This window comes from Castor canadensis, chromosome 6, assembly GCF_047511655.1.
Source record: "Castor canadensis chromosome 6, mCasCan1.hap1v2, whole genome shotgun sequence".
NCBI classification, from domain to species: domain Eukaryota; kingdom Metazoa; phylum Chordata; class Mammalia; order Rodentia; family Castoridae; genus Castor; species Castor canadensis.
The window spans coordinates 37,759,761-37,779,106 of record NC_133391.1 but is presented as its reverse complement, the minus strand read 5'-3'; the positions used below and the strand labels follow the sequence as shown (position 1 = coordinate 37,779,106).

The window sequence follows — 19,346 nt, the reverse complement described above, 5'->3', positions numbered from 1 at the left end:
TGTCTCAAATTTCTTCCTGCCTTTATCTCACAGGCACACCTTTCATTGGACAGGGCCCATCCTAAATCTAGGATGACCCTCTCCTTAATGAATAACATCAGCAAAGACCATTTTTTTTTCAAATAAGATCACATTCACAGGCTCCAAAGCTAGGACTTGGACATATACCACTATGCATTCCATCACAGAAAGGATTATTGACTTTAATAATACAAGTCTCAGAATGGTTCACTTTATGTGCCACCTTGACTAGACCATGGGGTGCTCAGATATTTAGTCAAACGTAGTAATGAGTACAAATGAGATTAACGTTTGAATCAGTAGATTCCCTATCTGTTGAACCTCATCCAAAGAGTTGGTGATCTGAGTAGAAAAAAAAGGGGGGACCCTCCCATGAGTAAGGGGAACTCCTCCTGCCTGAGTACCTAACTGGGACATCAGTCTTTTCCTTCCTTTAGACTTGAACCAAAACGTCAGTTCTCGAGTCTTGAGTCTGCCAACTTTTAACCTGGAACTTATACCATCAGCTATCCTGATTCTCAGGCTTGGACTTTGGTTCTCCAGGGTCTCCAGCTTTTAGGACTTCCCATCCCCTTCCACAGCTGCATGAATTGCCTGAACCAAATCTTTAGAGAGTCTCTCTCTCTCTCTCTCTCTCTCTCTCTCTCTCTCTCTGCCCCTCTCCCTCTCTCTCCCTCTGCCTCTCTCTGCCTCTTCCTCTCTCTCCCTCTCCCTTTTTCTCTGTCTCCCTCCCTCTCTCTCTCCCTCCCTCTCCTGACTCCTCTCCCATCCCTACTGTTTCTTTGGAGAACCCTCACTAATACAAGCCCCAGGAATGGATACCTGAGAAGTAAGAGGTGCTGGGGTCCCTACAGAGCAGAGTCCCTGAAACTGGGTGAGCACCATGAGCCAGGAAAATTTACCTGCAAGACTTTTGTGAAAGCCATGACTATCGAACCAGAGTCTCTAGAGAGGCAGAAACAGGGATCTGACAGTTTCCAATAATTGGCAAAGCTTAATAGAATCAATATTTTCCTCCTAAAGGGGTCACTCAAGATAATTAAAATGTCAAGCTTCTTTGTTTTTTAACTGAAATTATATCAGCTCAGATACTACTCAGAAATTCTCATTGGCCATTATATATATTTTCCATTAGTGAAAAGGAAGAGATCAATTATTCTTTAATAAATGCAGTTTAGTAAATACAAATATTTCAAAACATGGTTTCTGCAGGGGAGAATTAAAGTTTATGTTGCACTTATGCTCTGATCTTTATCTTTGAATAAAGTTAGCTCATCAGAACTTGGCTTGGAGTATAGACCTCCCTGAACTACACTTTAAATTAATCCTTAGTTTTCATCCAGAATCAGTTTCAAAAATGGCATATAAAGAGCATTCCAGCATTACATATAAACTTATTACTGAAAACATAGTCCTTTACTAAAAATTATACTTAGGCAACAGGAAAAAGCTTGCCTCCCCCAGCAAATCAATTGCTTACTTCTACAGATGACAGGAGCTATAGCCCTTCTTCCCTGGTTTCAGAATAAAAGTTGGTTTCACTTGCATCAATCACCCTTATTTTCAATTTTGTTATTTCTCCTACACTACCCTACTTGTCGCCAATTACATTATTATTTTTTGTCTGCCCTTTTGTAAAATGGCTCATCTGTATTCATTCTTTTTCATTAGATTCCATCTCAAGTCTCATTTTGAGAGTTAGATTAAGATATGAATCAAATACAGCCAGGCTCACAAAGGTACAGCCAACAGTAGAAATCCCAGTCTCCACTTGTCACACTATGTGACAAGTGCCTTTGGCTGTCCCTCCTGAGTGGCGGGGCCTGAGCTGGTTTTCCCAGTGTCTCCACTACAGACCCCAATATGGAGTTATCATATTTACAGACACCCCATGGTCCAGTGCTCTAGGAAACAGAAACCCCCAAGCCTGTAGTCTAAGGACCACCTGTTCCTGCCTCTCCACAAACTCTGTGTCAGGGTCTCTGGCTGTCTTGGCAGAGTAAAGGGCCTGGGCTCATTTCTCCCAGTGCTGCAGATCCTGGCTGGGAAGGGAGAGGAAAGGGAAAGAGTAGGAAGGAACAGCCCGATCTGGTGATCTGGTGCCAACCGTGCTGCCCTACACACATGGCTAGGAACAGTAGGAGCAGCAGTCATCATGTGTTGCCAGGCTTTCTCCATCTATGTACCATCACTGTCCCCTGCACCATATTTCCACAACAGTCTTATTCCTGCTTGGAACATGTGCAGAGCTCTGAACTTGCTTTCCTAAAAAATTCTGTCTTGCTGCAAGTTAACAGCATCTACTTGCATGCAAAGGACACATAAAGTTAAAATTCTTATGAGCTCCTAGGAACACTCCTGCAACACCAGTCAGTCTCCTAATAATACCTACCAATGCTCTGACAGATTGAACAAAAGTGACAGCCACCCATCCAGACATGTCACTTCTTTCAAATTTAGTGGACTTTGGCTGGATTAACATGATTTCATTGTCAAGAAAATTACCTCTAATGGCCTCAGTTAGCAATTTCTCATCCATTTTCAGCCTTGCCTCTGCTTGAGGATTGGGGAGTGTGAAGGTCAGGGGCAAGAAGAAGTTAGTTCATTTACATACGCAAACAAGTAAATGAGAAATAAGCATAGATGTTGACCACCATCAACAAGGACCACCCTGGGACCAAGCAGAATCTGCTGCCCCAACAAAACCCATTTTTAAACCTTGTCAGTCTGCTCAAGGTCAAATCAGGCCTTCCCACCCTCCCCTGTGAACACTGAGTGTTCCTCACAAAATGCTGGCTCTTCTGTGTTGTTTTTGGAAAACAAATGCTTTCTTCCAAGATTCCCCCTTCCAGTTAATATCTGTGCTCAGGACTGCAAGTCCCTGGACACATTACGATAGATTTGTCTAGGTTTGTGATTTCCTCTCCATCTTCCTGGTCTCTCCAGACCCTGCTGGGTTATGATCCAAGCCCCAATGGCCTGGAGGATGCTTAACTGATCCTACACTATGCCTCCTTCCTCTGCATTCCCCCTGACTCCAGGATATGCCTCTCTCCAAATGTGATTTATGCTCATTTTAGTTACTTCCTGAATCTATTAAGAAGGAATCAATGCCACTGGGCTCGAAGCTCGCCCTCACAGATTGCCCAGTCTCATCTTTTCCTCTCCATACCTCCTCCCACTGCAGAAACTGGGGTTAGCCCACATCTCTAATCCTGGGATCAGAATCTAGATTAGTTTTAACAAACACATGTATCTCACCCAGAATACCAACTTATAGCCTCTTCCCCTGTTTATGAGATTGTCTGTGAAGTCAACTACAAGCCACTGCATTCCACAAATACAAAGAGAATCCAGGGCTGTAGGGCTGAACCCATAGAAGGATGCAAAAACAATCCACCTGTGTTGATTCTGGGACACAGAGGTGCTTTCTGTTATACCTGCAGCCTATAGAGCAACCATGTGGCTCTCTAACCCACCACCACCTTACAGGCAGAACAGTGCTCTGAAGATGGGCTGTGATTGACACAAGCTCCAATCGCTGCATCATGTCTGTGTCTGCACACTCTTCCTAAAACCCTGTGACTGTGGGCTCCCTGGGGGCCTGAGCTACTCTGTAGCCTGGGTTCCTTTCCAAACACTGCATAGTAGGAGCTCCATCAGTCATGGCTGCCTGTTTGGTGAGGAAGGAAATTGACTGGAGGACTAGGTATTGAGAACACACATAAAAATATTTGATAAAAGAGACACAATGAAAAAAGAAAAACAATGACAAACTCCTCCATTTCCGCAGCACTCACTAAAAATGAGATTCTTAGACTCACCTGCTAAGAAAAATATGGTGAGTGCTATTATGCCCACCACAGAAGAGGAAACTGAGGCTCTGAACGAGGAGGTGGCTTCCCCAAATCACAGCATAAGTAAGTGCAGAACCAAGACTTGAAGTCTGTTCTCAGGACTCATCAGAGCAGCAGCTATTGCCTTACACTGTCAGAATGAAAGGGCAGAAGGAAACCCATGGAAGGGTGCTTCATATAATATGTCCTCACCCAAATCAGCTCATCTGCAAACTCAAGTGCAGGTCCTACCTATGCTGCAGGTGGTAAGTTTCAAATGGCTGAAGCTCTGAGGGTAGCTATGTCATTTATGCAGCAGTATGCTCTGAAGGTCTGAGCCTGTGAAAGGACAAAGCAGAAACCAAATGGACCATAGGCAGGAACAACTTGGGGGATGAGCCTGAGACTAAAGATGAGAAGATTGTAAAGAAACAAGAGGTACAGAGGTGTGGTTGGATGTACAAAGAACAGAGAGAGAGGCAAAGAGAGGGAGGTAGAAGGGAAGCCTGAGAGTGAAGGAAGGCTGGAAGTCAAGACAAGAGGAAAATCAGGTGATGCATTGGGGTGGGTAGAAGGATACACATTTCTTCTTTGCCTGTAGGTTTCCTAGTAAAAACCTCATCTTGGAAGGTAGAAAGAATAGAATGGGTAGTAGAGTTTTTCTAAGGACCAGCCAGCAGAGATTAAAACAAGATACATGTAGAATGAAATTAAGAAAACATTAGCTATTCAGACAAACCAAAGACAAAGGAGAATATACTGGAGTTAGGGGTAAGACAAAAGAAAGAGAAAGACAAGTGAAAGGGTTGCCCAAGTTAGGATTCCACCAGAGGGAAGCAGAAGCCTCCACCAAAGGCTGAGACTTGGGTCATGTTGCTAGGAGACAGGGAAAACATCAACTGAGGAAGAGCAGTCATCCAAAACAAAGATGATACCTGTATTTGAGGGCAGTGGTATTAGGGGGAAGAGGCCTAAAACTAGCAGATAAGGAACACAGCAATGCAACTGAAGGAGATAAAATCAGTGTGGTCCTGGTGGACACTCCAGACATGTAATTCTGCTAACTTGACATTTTATTGGCAAAATGTTGGTATATAATCATATGTGTTTTCATTATTTATTAGGCCTTTGTCTAATCTAGGAACAGGTTTCCTTTCTCTTTGGAGATGTTTGCTAGCTTTCTTTATACAAGCAGACACATTACCTAGGAATTCCCTGGGGAAGATTTTTAAACTACATCTAGGCTATTCTAACTGAAAACTACCTCAAACATCATATAAATGATGAGACTCCCCACCCAACTGCAGATCAGAACCTCCTGAGGATTACTTTTTCACAATTCTGATGCCTGAACCTCAATCCATACCAGTCTGCATCAAAATTCCAGAGGTGAGACACTGTCTTGAACATTTTGAAGACACTTCCTATGTAATTTTGGTCAACTCACCTAATTAAGAACTACTGTTTTATGAAAGAGATAAGTGCAACCCACCATCGTAACCAGATTAGGTGTTGTCTCCACAGCAAGTTTGGTCTATTTACCCTGCACACCACTGACCAATCAGTATAGCTTGCTGTCTGCTTTCATTGCTCTGTTCTCTACAGAGAAATAAATGCCTGGTGGTTCTGGAACCCCAAGAAGAGCAGGAAAGGTGGTATAACAGAGAAATGAAGGAACTGGGCCAGGCAGTTAGCTTCCTTGGAAGCATTGCCCAGGCAAAGCTCTGAGGTGGAAGGACCTCTCTCCCCACCCCACCTCTTCTTTGTTCCACCTCGTTCCTGGCCACATGCTCAGGATCCCCAGGGAGACAAATCTGATTTCAACTCCACAAAACCCACATCCACCTGGCCCTACTCCCAAACCATTCACATTCATCTAGCCATTGGGAGGCCCAGAACCCAGGAGAACATGCTCATACTTTCTTGGTGGGAACTTTGATCTTCAAGAATTCTGCCTCTCTGGCCAACACCTGCCATGGGGCGTGTATCCGGACAAAGACGAATCCCTGGCTTTTACTCTGCAAGACACAAAGAAAGAAGAAATGGAAACACTTGTAAGGACATAGCTTAAATTCCTAGTTCCCCAGATCTAGAAGCCTGCCGGACTTCTTTCTTCCATTTTTGGGTTTTGTTCCCTTTAAACTTCCCTAGTTCCCACCACCCATACTCAATTCATTTGTTCTGCACCAGAAATGTTTTCACCAAAACCATAGGGAAGAGTTCCCAAAATGTAGTCCCTGGAAGTTAGATGGATTCAGGGGGAAAAAAAGGAGTTAAAAAATCAGTTAACAGATTGGAAAACATAAGAAGTTATGATTTTCACAGAAATTCCATTACACTCTTAATAACAATTGGTCAGTTTGCCACTACCAACATTCAGCAAACAGACTGCAAATGGTTTCCATTCACATGTTTTATTGTTCATTGTCCAAGTTTGTATTTTCATTCTACTACTGTGCTATGTTAGAGTCAACTCACCTGTTAGAGTCCCAGATCAAAAAAGTGGTCCACCTAAGTCAAAGAGTAGTGATATAAATAATAATACAAATAGTCCAACTCAAAATAATATCATAAACATTAACCATGAACAGGGGCTCCAGTATAAGAACAGAATGGGAATCTAGTCCCAGCATAGGTGACTATGTTGTGTGCTGATTTCACTCAAAAATGAAAATGGTAGGAAATGGAGTGATGAACCTAGAAAATCATGCTTTATTAACTCAGCAATCCAATTGGCCTTGGCCACCATGTCTGTTATAAGTACTTGTCAGATTATGACAAGATTCACCCACAAATATCATATTTAAGGATAAAGTGGAACCTTCTAGTCACACAATCAAATGATCATTGAAAATCACATAAAATCCATGCACCATGGGAAGATGCTGGTTAGATGGCCAATGTGCCATCTGCATTAGGGTAAAGCCACTGAGGGACAGAATGGGAATCAGGTCCTAGCATGTATACTCTACAAAGAGAAGTTTCAGCAGCTTCTGCTTCTTTTTAACCCTAAACATTCGTTCTCCAGCAGAAAGGAGGTTCTTATTCAATGAATATGTGTTTTGTGGAGCAGTGTGTGAGGAGGTCATGCTGAGAGAAGGCAAAGACCTTGTGTACAATCAACAGACGCAGGTGCTCCTTTTGAAAATCATTCCCCAGCTTCATTTACAGAGAGCAGGTTTTGCTAAACAATGCTGCCGTCTGACCTTGGTTTAGGGTTGAAGAGAATGGCAGAAGCCATCAACTCATATACTCTGCCTGCACCTTTCCAATGGGCATATTGAAGACTGCTCTCTCCACTGAAGGATGCTGACTTGTGAAGAGGCTCATTTGTTTTTGAGATGATGGAAATAAAAAGATATTTATGACACTAATAATGCAAAGGAAGACTATTCTATTATTTTATATGGTGGCTCAAAAATATATATCTTCAATAACTCAGACATTCAAAACCTAACACTCCAAGGATGAAAACTCATGATTTGTAAGGCACAAGAATGAAGAATAAATCAGGATTTCACAAAATGATTGAACTATGGTATGAAAGGTTTGAATGGTCCAGTTTGCTAATACCTAAATATAGTAATAACCACAATGCATATTCACTGAGTATGTATTACGTGCCTGAACTGAGCTAGGTGGTTACATGCTTTGGGTCTTGTAATATTCACTATGCTAGAAGGCCAGTGCTATCACTGTCTCTATTCTAAAGTTGAGGAAACAAAACCAAGGCAGGAAAAATTTAAATGGGCTTTCCCAATTTGATACATATTGTGTGCTGAAAATAGTTCTTAAATCCAGGCAGCTTTGTTTTTACCTGATGGTTTTCTCTTCTCATTGAAGAGAAATATGCCATGTTAAAAACCACATCCAAGGGCTGTCACAGCACACAACACATGTTTTCAGATACAATCAGATCAAAGGGTGGATAAGAAATCTATATCGAAGCCCAAGGATGAAGCTTTCAACCTTCCAGCTCCCCAAGGTGACAGGTATGGCATTATTCTGACAAAATACTGAAAGTGGCCTTTGGCAAGACTCTCCCCAACTTCCATGTCTGTCTTTGGTTAGACTATCCAAACAACTAGACAGTCATTGATCACTTTCTGCTATTTTGAACTGTAATTTAAGCTTTCCTGATTTAGTTAAAATAAAGGGTAAGAAAAGAAACCATTTGCAAAACTGATCTGCAGCCCCGACTTTCCATCATGGTCCCAAAAATGATATTTTTGGTGAAAGATGGTACACAGTATCATCCCTCTCACTAACAGGAAATCAAGACATCATTAACTTTAATGTATCATGTTTTGTCTATGTTTCTGAATTAGGATGAATGCCTTTTTAACTTTATCTAGACTTTATGTCTTGGGTGAGTGCCAAGTGTCCATTAAGTGGGTGCAGATATTCAAAAGTTTAAGGAATGGTTGGGAGGGCAAGGGTCAAATTCCACCACCTTGGTGGCAGATTGCTAGCTGTCTTCTGACAACCATTCTTATTTTCTTCATTTTTAGCTAAGCAGATGGCCATCTAGAATCAGGACTAAAAGCTCCTTTGCAGTGAGGTGTTTCCGTAATGATGATTTCTGGCCAATGTGATGGAAGTGGAAGTTTCAGGAAGCAGCTCCCAGAAAACTTCAAACAGAGAGTTGGTACCTTTTGACCCTTCATCTTCTTCCCTTCCCCTCAACTGCAGCCTGGAACATGGACACAGGCTCCTTGGGCCTTGAGGTCAAAGTCCAGGCCAGAAACAGCAACATGTAAAGAGACAAGCTGGGTCTGACTCCACGGAGTGCCATAGCAGTCCTGGGCTGCCTCCTGAGATTTTATGTGAAAGATAAAATTGCACCTTGTTTAACCATTATGATTTTAGAGGCTTGATGCATTGCAGCTAACCGTTTTCCAATGTGGGGATGATATTTTTGTCCATGTTGCATTTCCATTTTCCCTAAATAGAACTTGTTTGAAATGAAAATAAAACCCGGAATGCGGTTTTGTGGTGCTAACATCCAGTTATCATGTTCCTTTCATGTCATATAATATTGTTACCTTCTCATAAAAAGAAAAACATATGAGCTGATGTGAAATATTAGCTGATATGTCTGGCTGTGTCTCCTGAAGAAAACCAAATGCGTAAAAACCCATGCACAGAACGATGGTTCAAATGCAGAAGCTCTGTTTTACTAACCTGGTGATCTGAAATTGAAAGCTAACATGTATTGAGCTAAAATAAAATGTTTCTTGTTCTGTAGGTCCAACTGATCTCCAGTCCTCACTGGTTTTAGATTTGGGTTCTTTCAGGCACAGTAGAGAGACAAGAAGAGCTTGGAGCTTCTGATTCAGACAGATCAAGAGGTGAATCTTAGATTTTACAACTGTGAGAACTTGGGCAAGACACTTAACCAAGTGAGCTTCAGTTTCTTTATCTGATTAAAGAGAATGAGAAACACTGTAGGACCATTGTGAAGATTAGAGATCAAGTAGGGGAAATCCTTGCTAGCGTGCCTGGTTGGGAATTTTCAATAAACATCAGCCTTTATTAAGTTGATTAGCTCCACTCAACTAATGAGACAGCCTTACGGCTGCTTCTTCTTTATATTCCTCCAGCACCCAGCATAGCACTACGCACACAGTAGGTCCTCACTGGGAAACCAAATTCCTGTTAGATTAAAATATGAATAAGTGATCCTTGTTCCTTTATTGCCTTACACTTTAAAAATTATCTCCACAATTTTCAAAACATCTCATGTGCCCTAAAGGAACTCACAAGTTCAGAATTTAAGGACACCAGAAAAGATTGCTTTCAGAAACCAACATGAAAGAGACAAAGAGGTTTAATAAATAAATTTTCAATATGATTGGAGAAGCAAATCTCATCAGGCAACCAAATTTAAGTTTGTCTAAAACGTGCTGTTATATATAATTTGGTTCTGGTCAACAGAGAAGGAAGAAACGGTGTGCAAATATTTCTGCAGGAAGACTTGAACATGTCCGTGGAGGGTGCTCAACTGTTCCAGGAACAAGAAATGCAATTTCACATATGAAATCAGGCAGCACCTGGTCCTCACTGCATTTGCATATTTCTGTTCCTTTTCTTAGAAGCATTGGCACACACTCGCTCTATTGCTCATGAAACCTAACCTGAACTGAACTGAAAGTGGATATACCTATAATCTTTTGCTACCTTATAAGATAATAAGGGCATTTTAACATTAATGAGAAGGACCAGAGATACTCTGGAAAATAAAATAGCCTTTCAATGCTTGAGGTATATTTACTCATCAAGCATCAGAGAGCCATGGTGCATTCAACATCCCCATGCTGACAGCCCAAAGCTAAACCAGCCATGGGCACAAGGAAATTTCAGAGAAGCGAATCAATACTGCCACAGGACTTATGAGCTGGAACAATGTCTAACATCCAAGGACACCTAACATTTCTGCACTAATAAATGAAGACCTGGAGCCCAACAGGAAGAGTTGTTCAGGCATGGACATATAGCTTAGTGGTAGCAGAACCAGGATTGAAATCCAGATCTCCTGGCCCCAGGCCCCCTCCATGCTGCCCATGAGGGATGGGCAATCCTGCAGCTCCTCCCTTTATAAGAGAATAGGTAGGTGGGGGACAGAAGAATGGGGCCAGGAAGTAGGGTGGATTTGTACCCCAGTCACCTCCCTCTAACGCTCTGGCTGCTGTTCCAGGATCCTAGTGAGATTATCCTGATTGTTTATGTCTTGTTGTTGTTATCCAAAGACTACATGTGGCTTTACAAGACCACGTCCTCCCTCTAGGGACCAGAGTATATGGGAGGCAGCCCCAGCCAAACACTGGAAACTGATACTCCACAAGCCTCCTTCCCCACAGTCCTGCCAAGCCACCTCAACACTGACCCCAGAGGCCTCAGTGTACTCTAGTCCCGGGCCCTGCTGTGAGCCGAGAACATCAGCTGCAGCACATCGTGGCCCAGGAATAGGGCTGCCAGAGAAAGGGCGGAGATGAATGTGTAGGCAACTGAGGGGGACAGAGGAGAACCAGGCTCCATTAGCTGTCTCTAAGATATCACCAGGTCACATGGGATCATCAGAAACCAAAGAAACATGGTTCCACAGTAAGGGTGAGAGACCCCTCAGGGACACCACACTCTCAGATCATCAAAGTTGTTGCCTATAAAGCTAGAGGAGCTCTACCAGGTGGTGCTGACACTTGGGACAGGGACCATTCATCGTGGACCAAGGAGTGTGGGGCACAGCCTTGGCGCAGAAGACTCCTGACTTGAGCTCAGGGATTCATCTGAGACATTCCTCACAGCTGCAACTCTCAAAGAGCACCACCATCAAGCTGCACCATTACCATAACTCCCAAAGCCTGAACCTCATTGCAGCTATCAAGAACTTCAGCTTCTAAGCAGGGACCTCTCAGAAACAAGGCAATTTTGCATTAAGCACAGAAAAGAACCCCCTGACTACAGGAGAAAAGATGAGAACTTGCTTCCTAGGAGTTCCTGAGTGACACCAAGCGCCTCACCTCTCCAACACTGACCTCCACAGGCCAAGGTGATATTGGTTCCCACTCATCCCTGACCCATAAAACACCAGCAGCATGAGCCTTCTTATGAAAAAAGTTTTACCTAATCCCTAATCAAAGATTAGAGGTAACCCAGCCAAAGTCCCAAGAAAATGAAAGCCTAACCATTTTGGCAAATTTCTGGGCAACCAGGTGGGTAGACATCCAGAAGAGGTATTTCTAGACCTGCCACCACAGTCACTACTCTGTGCATGCCTTATCACTAGACTCCAAACAGGAGCCACCAGGAAGCACTGCTGAACATAAAGCATTGAGTGGAAACCAGGAAAATAGAATTCAGACCTTCCACATACCAAGGACCAAGAGAACCCTTCCTACCCTAATCCTGAGCTACACAGACCCCAAAGGCAGCACAACACTTTGAAAGGACCCATCTGGGCAGTTAGCAGTAGAGTGTGATGTTCTCTAGACTTCATCCTACTTTAGAAATCCTACAACTGGAAGAAATAGAGTAATGTAGACTAGTAGAATAGGCCATGGGAAGCTATAACTACTAGGGCCTGAGGACCTGGCATTGGGCTCCAGCTCTGTCATTTACCAACTGTACCACTTTTGACAATCTACCATAGCTCTCCATGACTAAGAACCAATGTTAAAATAATTATAATGATTAGGAATAATATCACTTGGAGGAGAGAAGGGTAGACCATAAAAAGAGGATGTGCACAAATGTTGGGGGTGGTAGACATGTTTATTATCTTGACCATGATGGCTTCACAAGTGCATTTGTCAAAACTCAACAGATTACTTTAAATATGTGCAAGCTGCCCTTTCCTACTCATCACAGGAAACTATTTTGGACAGTCAACACCCTGCAAATGGAATGACATGCTGAAGAGTCCAAACTCTCAACAAACTGTATGCCTTCCTCTCATCCCACCAGGTAACTGGGAGCATTTCACTTCCCAGGGAATTAAAGTCAGATGGAGAGTGGTGACAGATTCCTCTAGTTGGTGGTTGTGAGCTACTCAGACCACAGGTGACCAATAGGTCTTGGTTGGCCTAGGACAGTCCCAGTTTATGTTCTCTTCCCTCATTATCCTATCAAGTTAACTTTCTCAAAAATGCCCCAGATTGGACAATAAATCATAGGGTCACCCTATGAATCACCACTAAGTTAACAGACATCAACATTGGGCAGGGATGCCAGTATCTCTTTTCTGACCTTCATTTCTTTGGCCAATATGGAAAATGCTCCACTCAGAGAGAAGCATTTCCAGGCATTTAAAAGTCTATCCTTTCACCACTAAAAGAACCCCTATCTCTAATGTCCATCCCAACTCAAAACACACAATTCTTTGATCTTGCCACTTTTTTCTCTTGGAACACTTCTATAAAATCTTCAAGTTATCAGTAATTAACCCCCATCTATGACTCACCTCTCCCCTAAGGAATATCTTCACAATTTTCCTATGATTCTATCATCCCAACATATTTCAATTCAACAAGAATTTATTGAGCAGGAATTGAGTGCTGGGAAATGTGCTAAGAGTTAAGGGTATACAAAAGAAATATAAGCCATCACACTATCACACAGTCTTCAATCTCTTTGGAAACCAGATACATGATACCTACCACATAAGAGAAATAACATCAAGAACTGGGGTGACTAATGTCCAAATGGACAGGACAACTAATGAGTGGTCATTCATTTGTGATCTCCCCTTTCACCCATTAACAGTTGCCAGGTTTTTCTTTAAGAGAAACATTCTCCTGGACTTCAACCATAGGTTTTTAGGTAATTGATCCTAACACCTACTCCATAGATAAGTCCAAGTAGCTTGAAAAATTAGCATCTCCATCCCTTCTGCCACAATGATAGGTTCTGGAATATGCTTATAATGTAATAAAAACCTATCAGATTTGAGAAAATATTGGTCAGGCTTTCTGAAGAAAGCAGCTTTCTCTTTCTATAAGACTCTGGGATAAATACTAGTGAACAATTCACTTCATAAAAAGAAGGCCTGGTTCAGCCAAGGGATCATTGAGTAAGTAGACAATGAAATGGACAGATGAGCAGAAAGATGAACAGAAAATACAGAAATAGGAAGGTTAGCTGCTGGCTCAAGCTTCATCAGACTTGCTTATAGGCTCTCTGATTGCAAGAACTTATAAATTCCCTTTGGTCTTTAAACCAAGTAGAAATGGTTTTCTCTCAGTGTAATCAAGAGTTCTGAATGAGAGGAGCCAGAGAGGATGTTATTGAGGAGAGGAAACTAGAGTTAACACCTTTGAATGCTTTATGATTGGATTGGCATTGGCAAAAGGGGTTGTGGATAGCATAGAAGAGAGAGAATAGGATGAGCAAGTGTGCCACAAAGAATGCGTACAGCATGTGGAGATCAACCTGGCGCTGGTGGCTCACACCTATAATCCTCAGGAGGCAGAGATCAGGAGGATTACAGTTTGAAACCAGCCTTGAGCAAATAGTTTGTGGGACCTATCTCCAAAACACCCCACATAGGAAAAGAAAGGAGGGGCTGGTGAAGTGGCTCAAGTGGTACAGCATCAACCTAGGAAGTATGAGGCCCTGAGTTCAAGCCTCAGTACTACCAAAAAACAAAAAGAAGAGAGAAGCTTGGAGATCACTGAGGTGTGGGTTATGATGGCCATACTGCCTATTTTGTGGCTGTTGCCCATAAACCTCACAATGACAATCTTTATGGATCAACCCTGCTTTTCACCCGGATTCCTTATATCTTCAGTAAGATAAAGAACAATGAGAGTGAATACCCACCATCAAGGAACCCTTGAATGCCTGCCTCATTCCTTCATCGAGCTCAAGTTAGAAACTTCTATCCAGACCCAAGCCTTGTATGCACATATGAATAATAAAAGAAAAAAAAAAACTTCTATCCATTCTCCAGTAAGACCAACAAATGTCATAGATAAACAGCAACTGTCTCACTGCTCTAGGGTTGGTCTATACTGTGATCAAACAGAACAAAAGAGTAAGCTTCCCACTGCCATGGATTCAGGTTGACCTTCCTTCTAGGGACCTTTGATCCTTCATACCAAGGATCTTGCATAGGGAGGCAGGGTAGACTTTGAAGACATACAAAGAAATTTTAAAGCTCTCTACAAAACTGGTTGAATGATTTCCTTAGCTAAACAACTCTTTCTTCATGTCTGATATTTCAAGAGGCTGTTTGAGCTTTGGAGGGGCACAGCCCACCTGCTCAGCCCCCTGAGACTTGAGATAGCCTCAGGAGCACTTTCATATAAGTTTTAAGAGCTGTAGCATTTCCCTTAGAAGTGGGGGTCGGGGCTTTCAATTATCACAATGACTGGGGAGCAATAATAACACCTACTAAATGAAGACATGGACATCAAACATGCTGTGTGTACTAGGAAGTCCCACACAAGGAAATATGTGGTGGTCCACTGAGACTTGGTGCCCCAGGGCTAAGGGAGCTGACGCTGACCCACCCAGCTGCCTTGCAAATCCATTAGATCTAAAATAAATTCTGTGTTCACAGTTGTCACACCAGTCCCCTTCTGCCACCCACCAGACTCAGATATGAGAGATATTAAGGTAGAACTTTTAAAAATTAGTTTATAGCAAGGTACGGTGGTTCATGCCTGTATTCGTAGCTAGTCAGGAGGCAGAGATCTGGAGGATTGCAATTCAAAGACAGCCAAGACAAAAAGTTAGCAAGACTACACTTTAACTAATAAAAGCTTGGCATAGTGGTATGTGGCTGTGATCCCAGCCACATGGAAAGAGTGAATAGGAAGATCACAGCCCAGAAATAAATGTGAGAACCTATTCAAAAAATAACTAAGGTAAAAAAGGACTGAGGGCATGGCTCAAGTGGCAGAATACCTGTATAGCAAATGCAAGGTCTCAAGTTCAAACCTCAGTACCTCAAAAAAAGAAAGTAATTGGTTTATGAATAAGTCTAGATCTTGAATACGATACTGCTGAAATGACTGGGGACACTCAAGAAAAGTGTGAAAAATCAATAGTGAAATTATTTTGTGGGCTTCCAAAAATATCCAGATCAGCCCACCCACCTGGGGTGTTATGGTAATAGCCCATTAGCCTAGAGTAGTTTGGACATGAGGGGAGACAGTAGATGGAGTTTCTGAGAACCAGTGTACATTAGAGGAAGAGCCCAGAGAGGCCCAGCAGAGAACCCTATTCTCCCTTCTACTTCCCCCTGACTATGGATGGGTAATACCATCCTCTACATTTCACTTGTCCTGTGGTAAAATATAAAAGTCGTAACCTGGAAGTAGTCATTACCTCACCAAGTGCTTGTGGAGATCAGCTGTGATACAAGAAATACACCTAGCACCATGCCTGGCACATTGGAGTGCTCAGAGCTAATAGTAATTAGATTCTGCAGATAGTGTCCTTGGGCCAGAGGAATCTAAATTAAGGGAATTTTTATGCAGTCCGGTTTCCAGCATCCTCCCTTTCTTCCCAGAAAAACCTGGCTCCTGGGGCGTTTTTTCCCTATATGACGTGACAGCCCAGTTTGGAATATGTCCTCTCCACACAGCCAGAACAGGCTCTTCCACAGCTTTGACCCAACACACACACCACTATGGAGCTGGCCCGCCTGAACCCACCCTTTCCTCCCCATAGCCTCCAGTCTGGAAGACAGGGTCATCAACCACACTAATTAAATCTGCAGATGATAACAAACTGGGAGGTGCTGTAAACGGCACCAGAGAGGATGGGGAAATAAATGATAAGGGACCTGGGGAGTTTAGAAAATATAAGACAGGAAATAACAAAATGAGATTCAATGCAGAAGAATGCAAGTGACTCCTATTGGGAGGAATAATCAGAAACATAGACCGTGGCAGAGAAGGGAAGCTGGAAAAAGGCTGAGGACATGAGGGCTTGGGGTTGGGTAGGTGACAGGCAGCAAATGAAAGGCTTAGTAAATCAAACAGGAAGAGGATCATCCATGTTTATGTCTATTGTCCCTCTCATGGCACCCGGCCATTCTCGGAGCTCTCCTGTGGAGCCTCCACCAACCTCTAGCCTCACTCTGAAGCATCTATGCCCTGTACATCCCCACATTCAGGTTTATCTATAATTCAGCCTTATCCTTTTCCAGGTGAGGAAGGCCCTGGGGAGCCCCAAGGAGTTCATCATCTAACCTAGGAGCTACCATGTGACTGTTCTTGTCACTCCATTACAAGGACACCTTTTTGAGGCCTTAGAGGCTGTCAAGTCCCTCCCAGCTGTTCTTTGACAGGGGCTCCCAAACCAAGGACTAATGGCAGACATCCAGGCCCATGGGAAGGCTGGTGAGAGAAAGGGTGAAGGTCAGGGGTCCTTTCTGAAGATGCTAAAATTATGTCCCAAGGGGTGGTTGCACATCCTCATTAATATCCTAAAACCAGTGGATTTTGTACATTACAAGACTGTGTTTAATGGTTGTAAAACACCCTGATTTGATCATTGTGCAATGCATAAATGTACCTAAATATCACATTGTATCCCATAAACATGACAGATTATTATCTGTCGATTAATTTTTTTAAAGAATTCCATCTTAATTTTTAAATTATGCTAGCTAGGCCTTCATTTCTGCCCACTAAGACAGTCAGCCTTGTCAGGCTTCTAAGCTTCTTAAATAATCCTTTTCCCAGAAAAAGAATGGTCCTGGGAGGAGACATAGTGTGATAAAAAGAACTGGGCCCCAGAAATTGACAGCTGTACAGTTTCTTACCTGTGTGACCTTGTCAGTTACTTAACCACTCTGAGCCTTGGATCATAGATGGGGGAAATAATGTCCTTCACAGAACCATTGTAAAGATTGAATATGCTGAGGTGTTAGAAATACCATCCGCAGTGTGCATGGGGTCAGTGCATAAATATGTTAGCTTCCTTCAGTGATAGGGAACTATTTGCATGGGAGGTGGTATTTTTTCAATATTTGATAAGGGATTAGGCAGCACTCCATCCTTATTTGCAATGGTCCTGTAAATGACTGGTTTCCCTATTGCTATCAATAAGACTAGCTAGAGAGGATGAAAGAGAAGAGGTGAGGGTTGAGGAGTTCATAGACCCTGCCAAGGTTGGAACAAGGTTCTTCTAGCATAAAGAGCCTAAGGAAGCTTGCTTTCTCTTTCTTAATATATCTGTTGTCCCCAGTCTCCTAAATTTTGGCTTCAGATTGTTCTCTGGTTCTTTTGCTGAGCTGGCTATGCCACTGATTCAGGGCAACGATGGAGCTTCTGTACAGACAACCAATAAATCTGGAACTCTGAGGGAAAACATTGTCCAACTTGCTTCACACCATATGCCGCCCTGCATTCCCCATCCCTGCCTCACTGGAGGAATGTGGGCTGGGGCCCATCCAGCATGTGGGGGAAGCCAAGAAGAGTGTGCTTAAAGATTAAAGGGATCCAGGAGGAATATGTCCTGCTGGTTAGGGATAGGCTGAACTGGAGAGTCCGCTCTGGCTACTCTTCTAGCCTTTCCATCAACACATCAGGACAAATGAGGTGTTTGTGTCAATCACAGAAGATGCATGGTATCCCAGCTGAATCCTCCAAGAGCTAGTGGGGCTGCTTGGGAGACATTCAACACATAAAGAAGCCCTTTGTTCAGGGGCGGTGAAGCAGTTTAGAGAAAAGACCCTGCAGATGGCTGAAAAGTGTGTAATCTACTGAATGGGAGCAACAAATATGGTCCAGAACTCAGCTTCCCAGCCCACTACAGGGGCCTCTTGGACTTAGTGACAGTAATCAGAGCCATGGACCAGTAATATCACAGTACCCCACTCCAACCCACTGAGGCCCGTGGAAGCCCAGATCTCCCACATGTATACTTGGAAAGATCCATAGAGAGGCCTCCATGTTCTGTGCTTTCACACACATCCATGGACACCCTCATATGAACAAGGGGAAACTCACAGAGATAACTTGGATACAGAGCCTACCCTTGAGTAGCTTACAGATGGGGGAAATCATCCAAGAAGCTAGGGAAAAACACTAGGAGTCTGAAGGCTACAGAAAAGTTAAAAGAGAGGAGGTGTTAGGGATGGGGCTTGTATTAAGTTCTTTCTCCTAAATAACTAGGCCAAAGGTCAATGTCAAGGGCCCAATTCATTACTGGAGAAGAGAATTCTGGGTTAGGTCAGGACAGCCTTTGACCTTATCTGACTAATTCACTAGCTGGGTGAATTTAGGTAATTCTCCTCCCTTCCCTTCACTCCCTTCACTTGTGCAAGGAAGGGATCCAGTTAGATGATCTCTCAGGATTTTCTAACTCCAAAGTTGTTTTCTTCTTGAACAGTTCATATTAAACCATCTTCGTTACCTCAGCCTGGCTTTAAATCCATATAATCCCCTATGGTGTCACAGCCTCCCACCATTTGCTGAACCCCTGACCTTGAGATGAATCCCCAGCTCATCTGTGCACCTGTGAAGGTATACCTATAGATTCACAGCTTCCTCCAAGTCCCTCATGCCTCATGCCCACTTGCCATGCTTTCTTACTGACATCCTGCTTCCCAATCAGAAACTTCACACACATTCCCAAAGCTCTCTCTCTAGCTCACCTTCCTCTGAATTCTGAAATTCAGAAATTCAGAAAGCCTCTAAGGATAAGTACTGTATCTATTTTTCATTCGTAACCCTCAGCCATGTCTACCACTGTGCCTTACATGTAATAGGTATCTAATAAATGCTTGTCCTGTTAATGTTCATATCTGATGGTGCATTTTTCACATCCCATGTTGACCTAAGAAGATCAACACTAGAACAGATCAAGAGATATCAAGAGGCAAACAAGTCCTTCAATGGAGGATGGCCCAGCGATGAAACCCAGCCATCCAGCTGCACCGTAGATCCAGAGCACACAGGAAAAGGCAAACTGGTCTGCTGGCCCTAAAATGGCTCTTGGAGGGAACTCTGTCTGCTACATCAAAGGGCACTTTTC

General features: G+C 43.0%; 1 protein-coding gene across 1 annotated transcript in view; it reads right to left on the bottom strand.

Moving 5' to 3' along the window:
- Ano2 (anoctamin 2) overlaps nucleotides 1-19,346 on the bottom strand; it is a 313,200-nt gene that overhangs the window by 257,617 nt on the left and 36,237 nt on the right. Inside the window, exons 2-3 of the mRNA XM_074075322.1 lie at nucleotides 5,777-5,875; nucleotides 5,279-5,281 (exon numbers count right to left, since the gene is read on the bottom strand). Of these exons, the coding sequence (XP_073931423.1) occupies nucleotides 5,279-5,281; nucleotides 5,777-5,875 (102 nt within the window). The remainder of the gene's footprint in view (nucleotides 1-5,278; nucleotides 5,282-5,776; nucleotides 5,876-19,346) is intronic.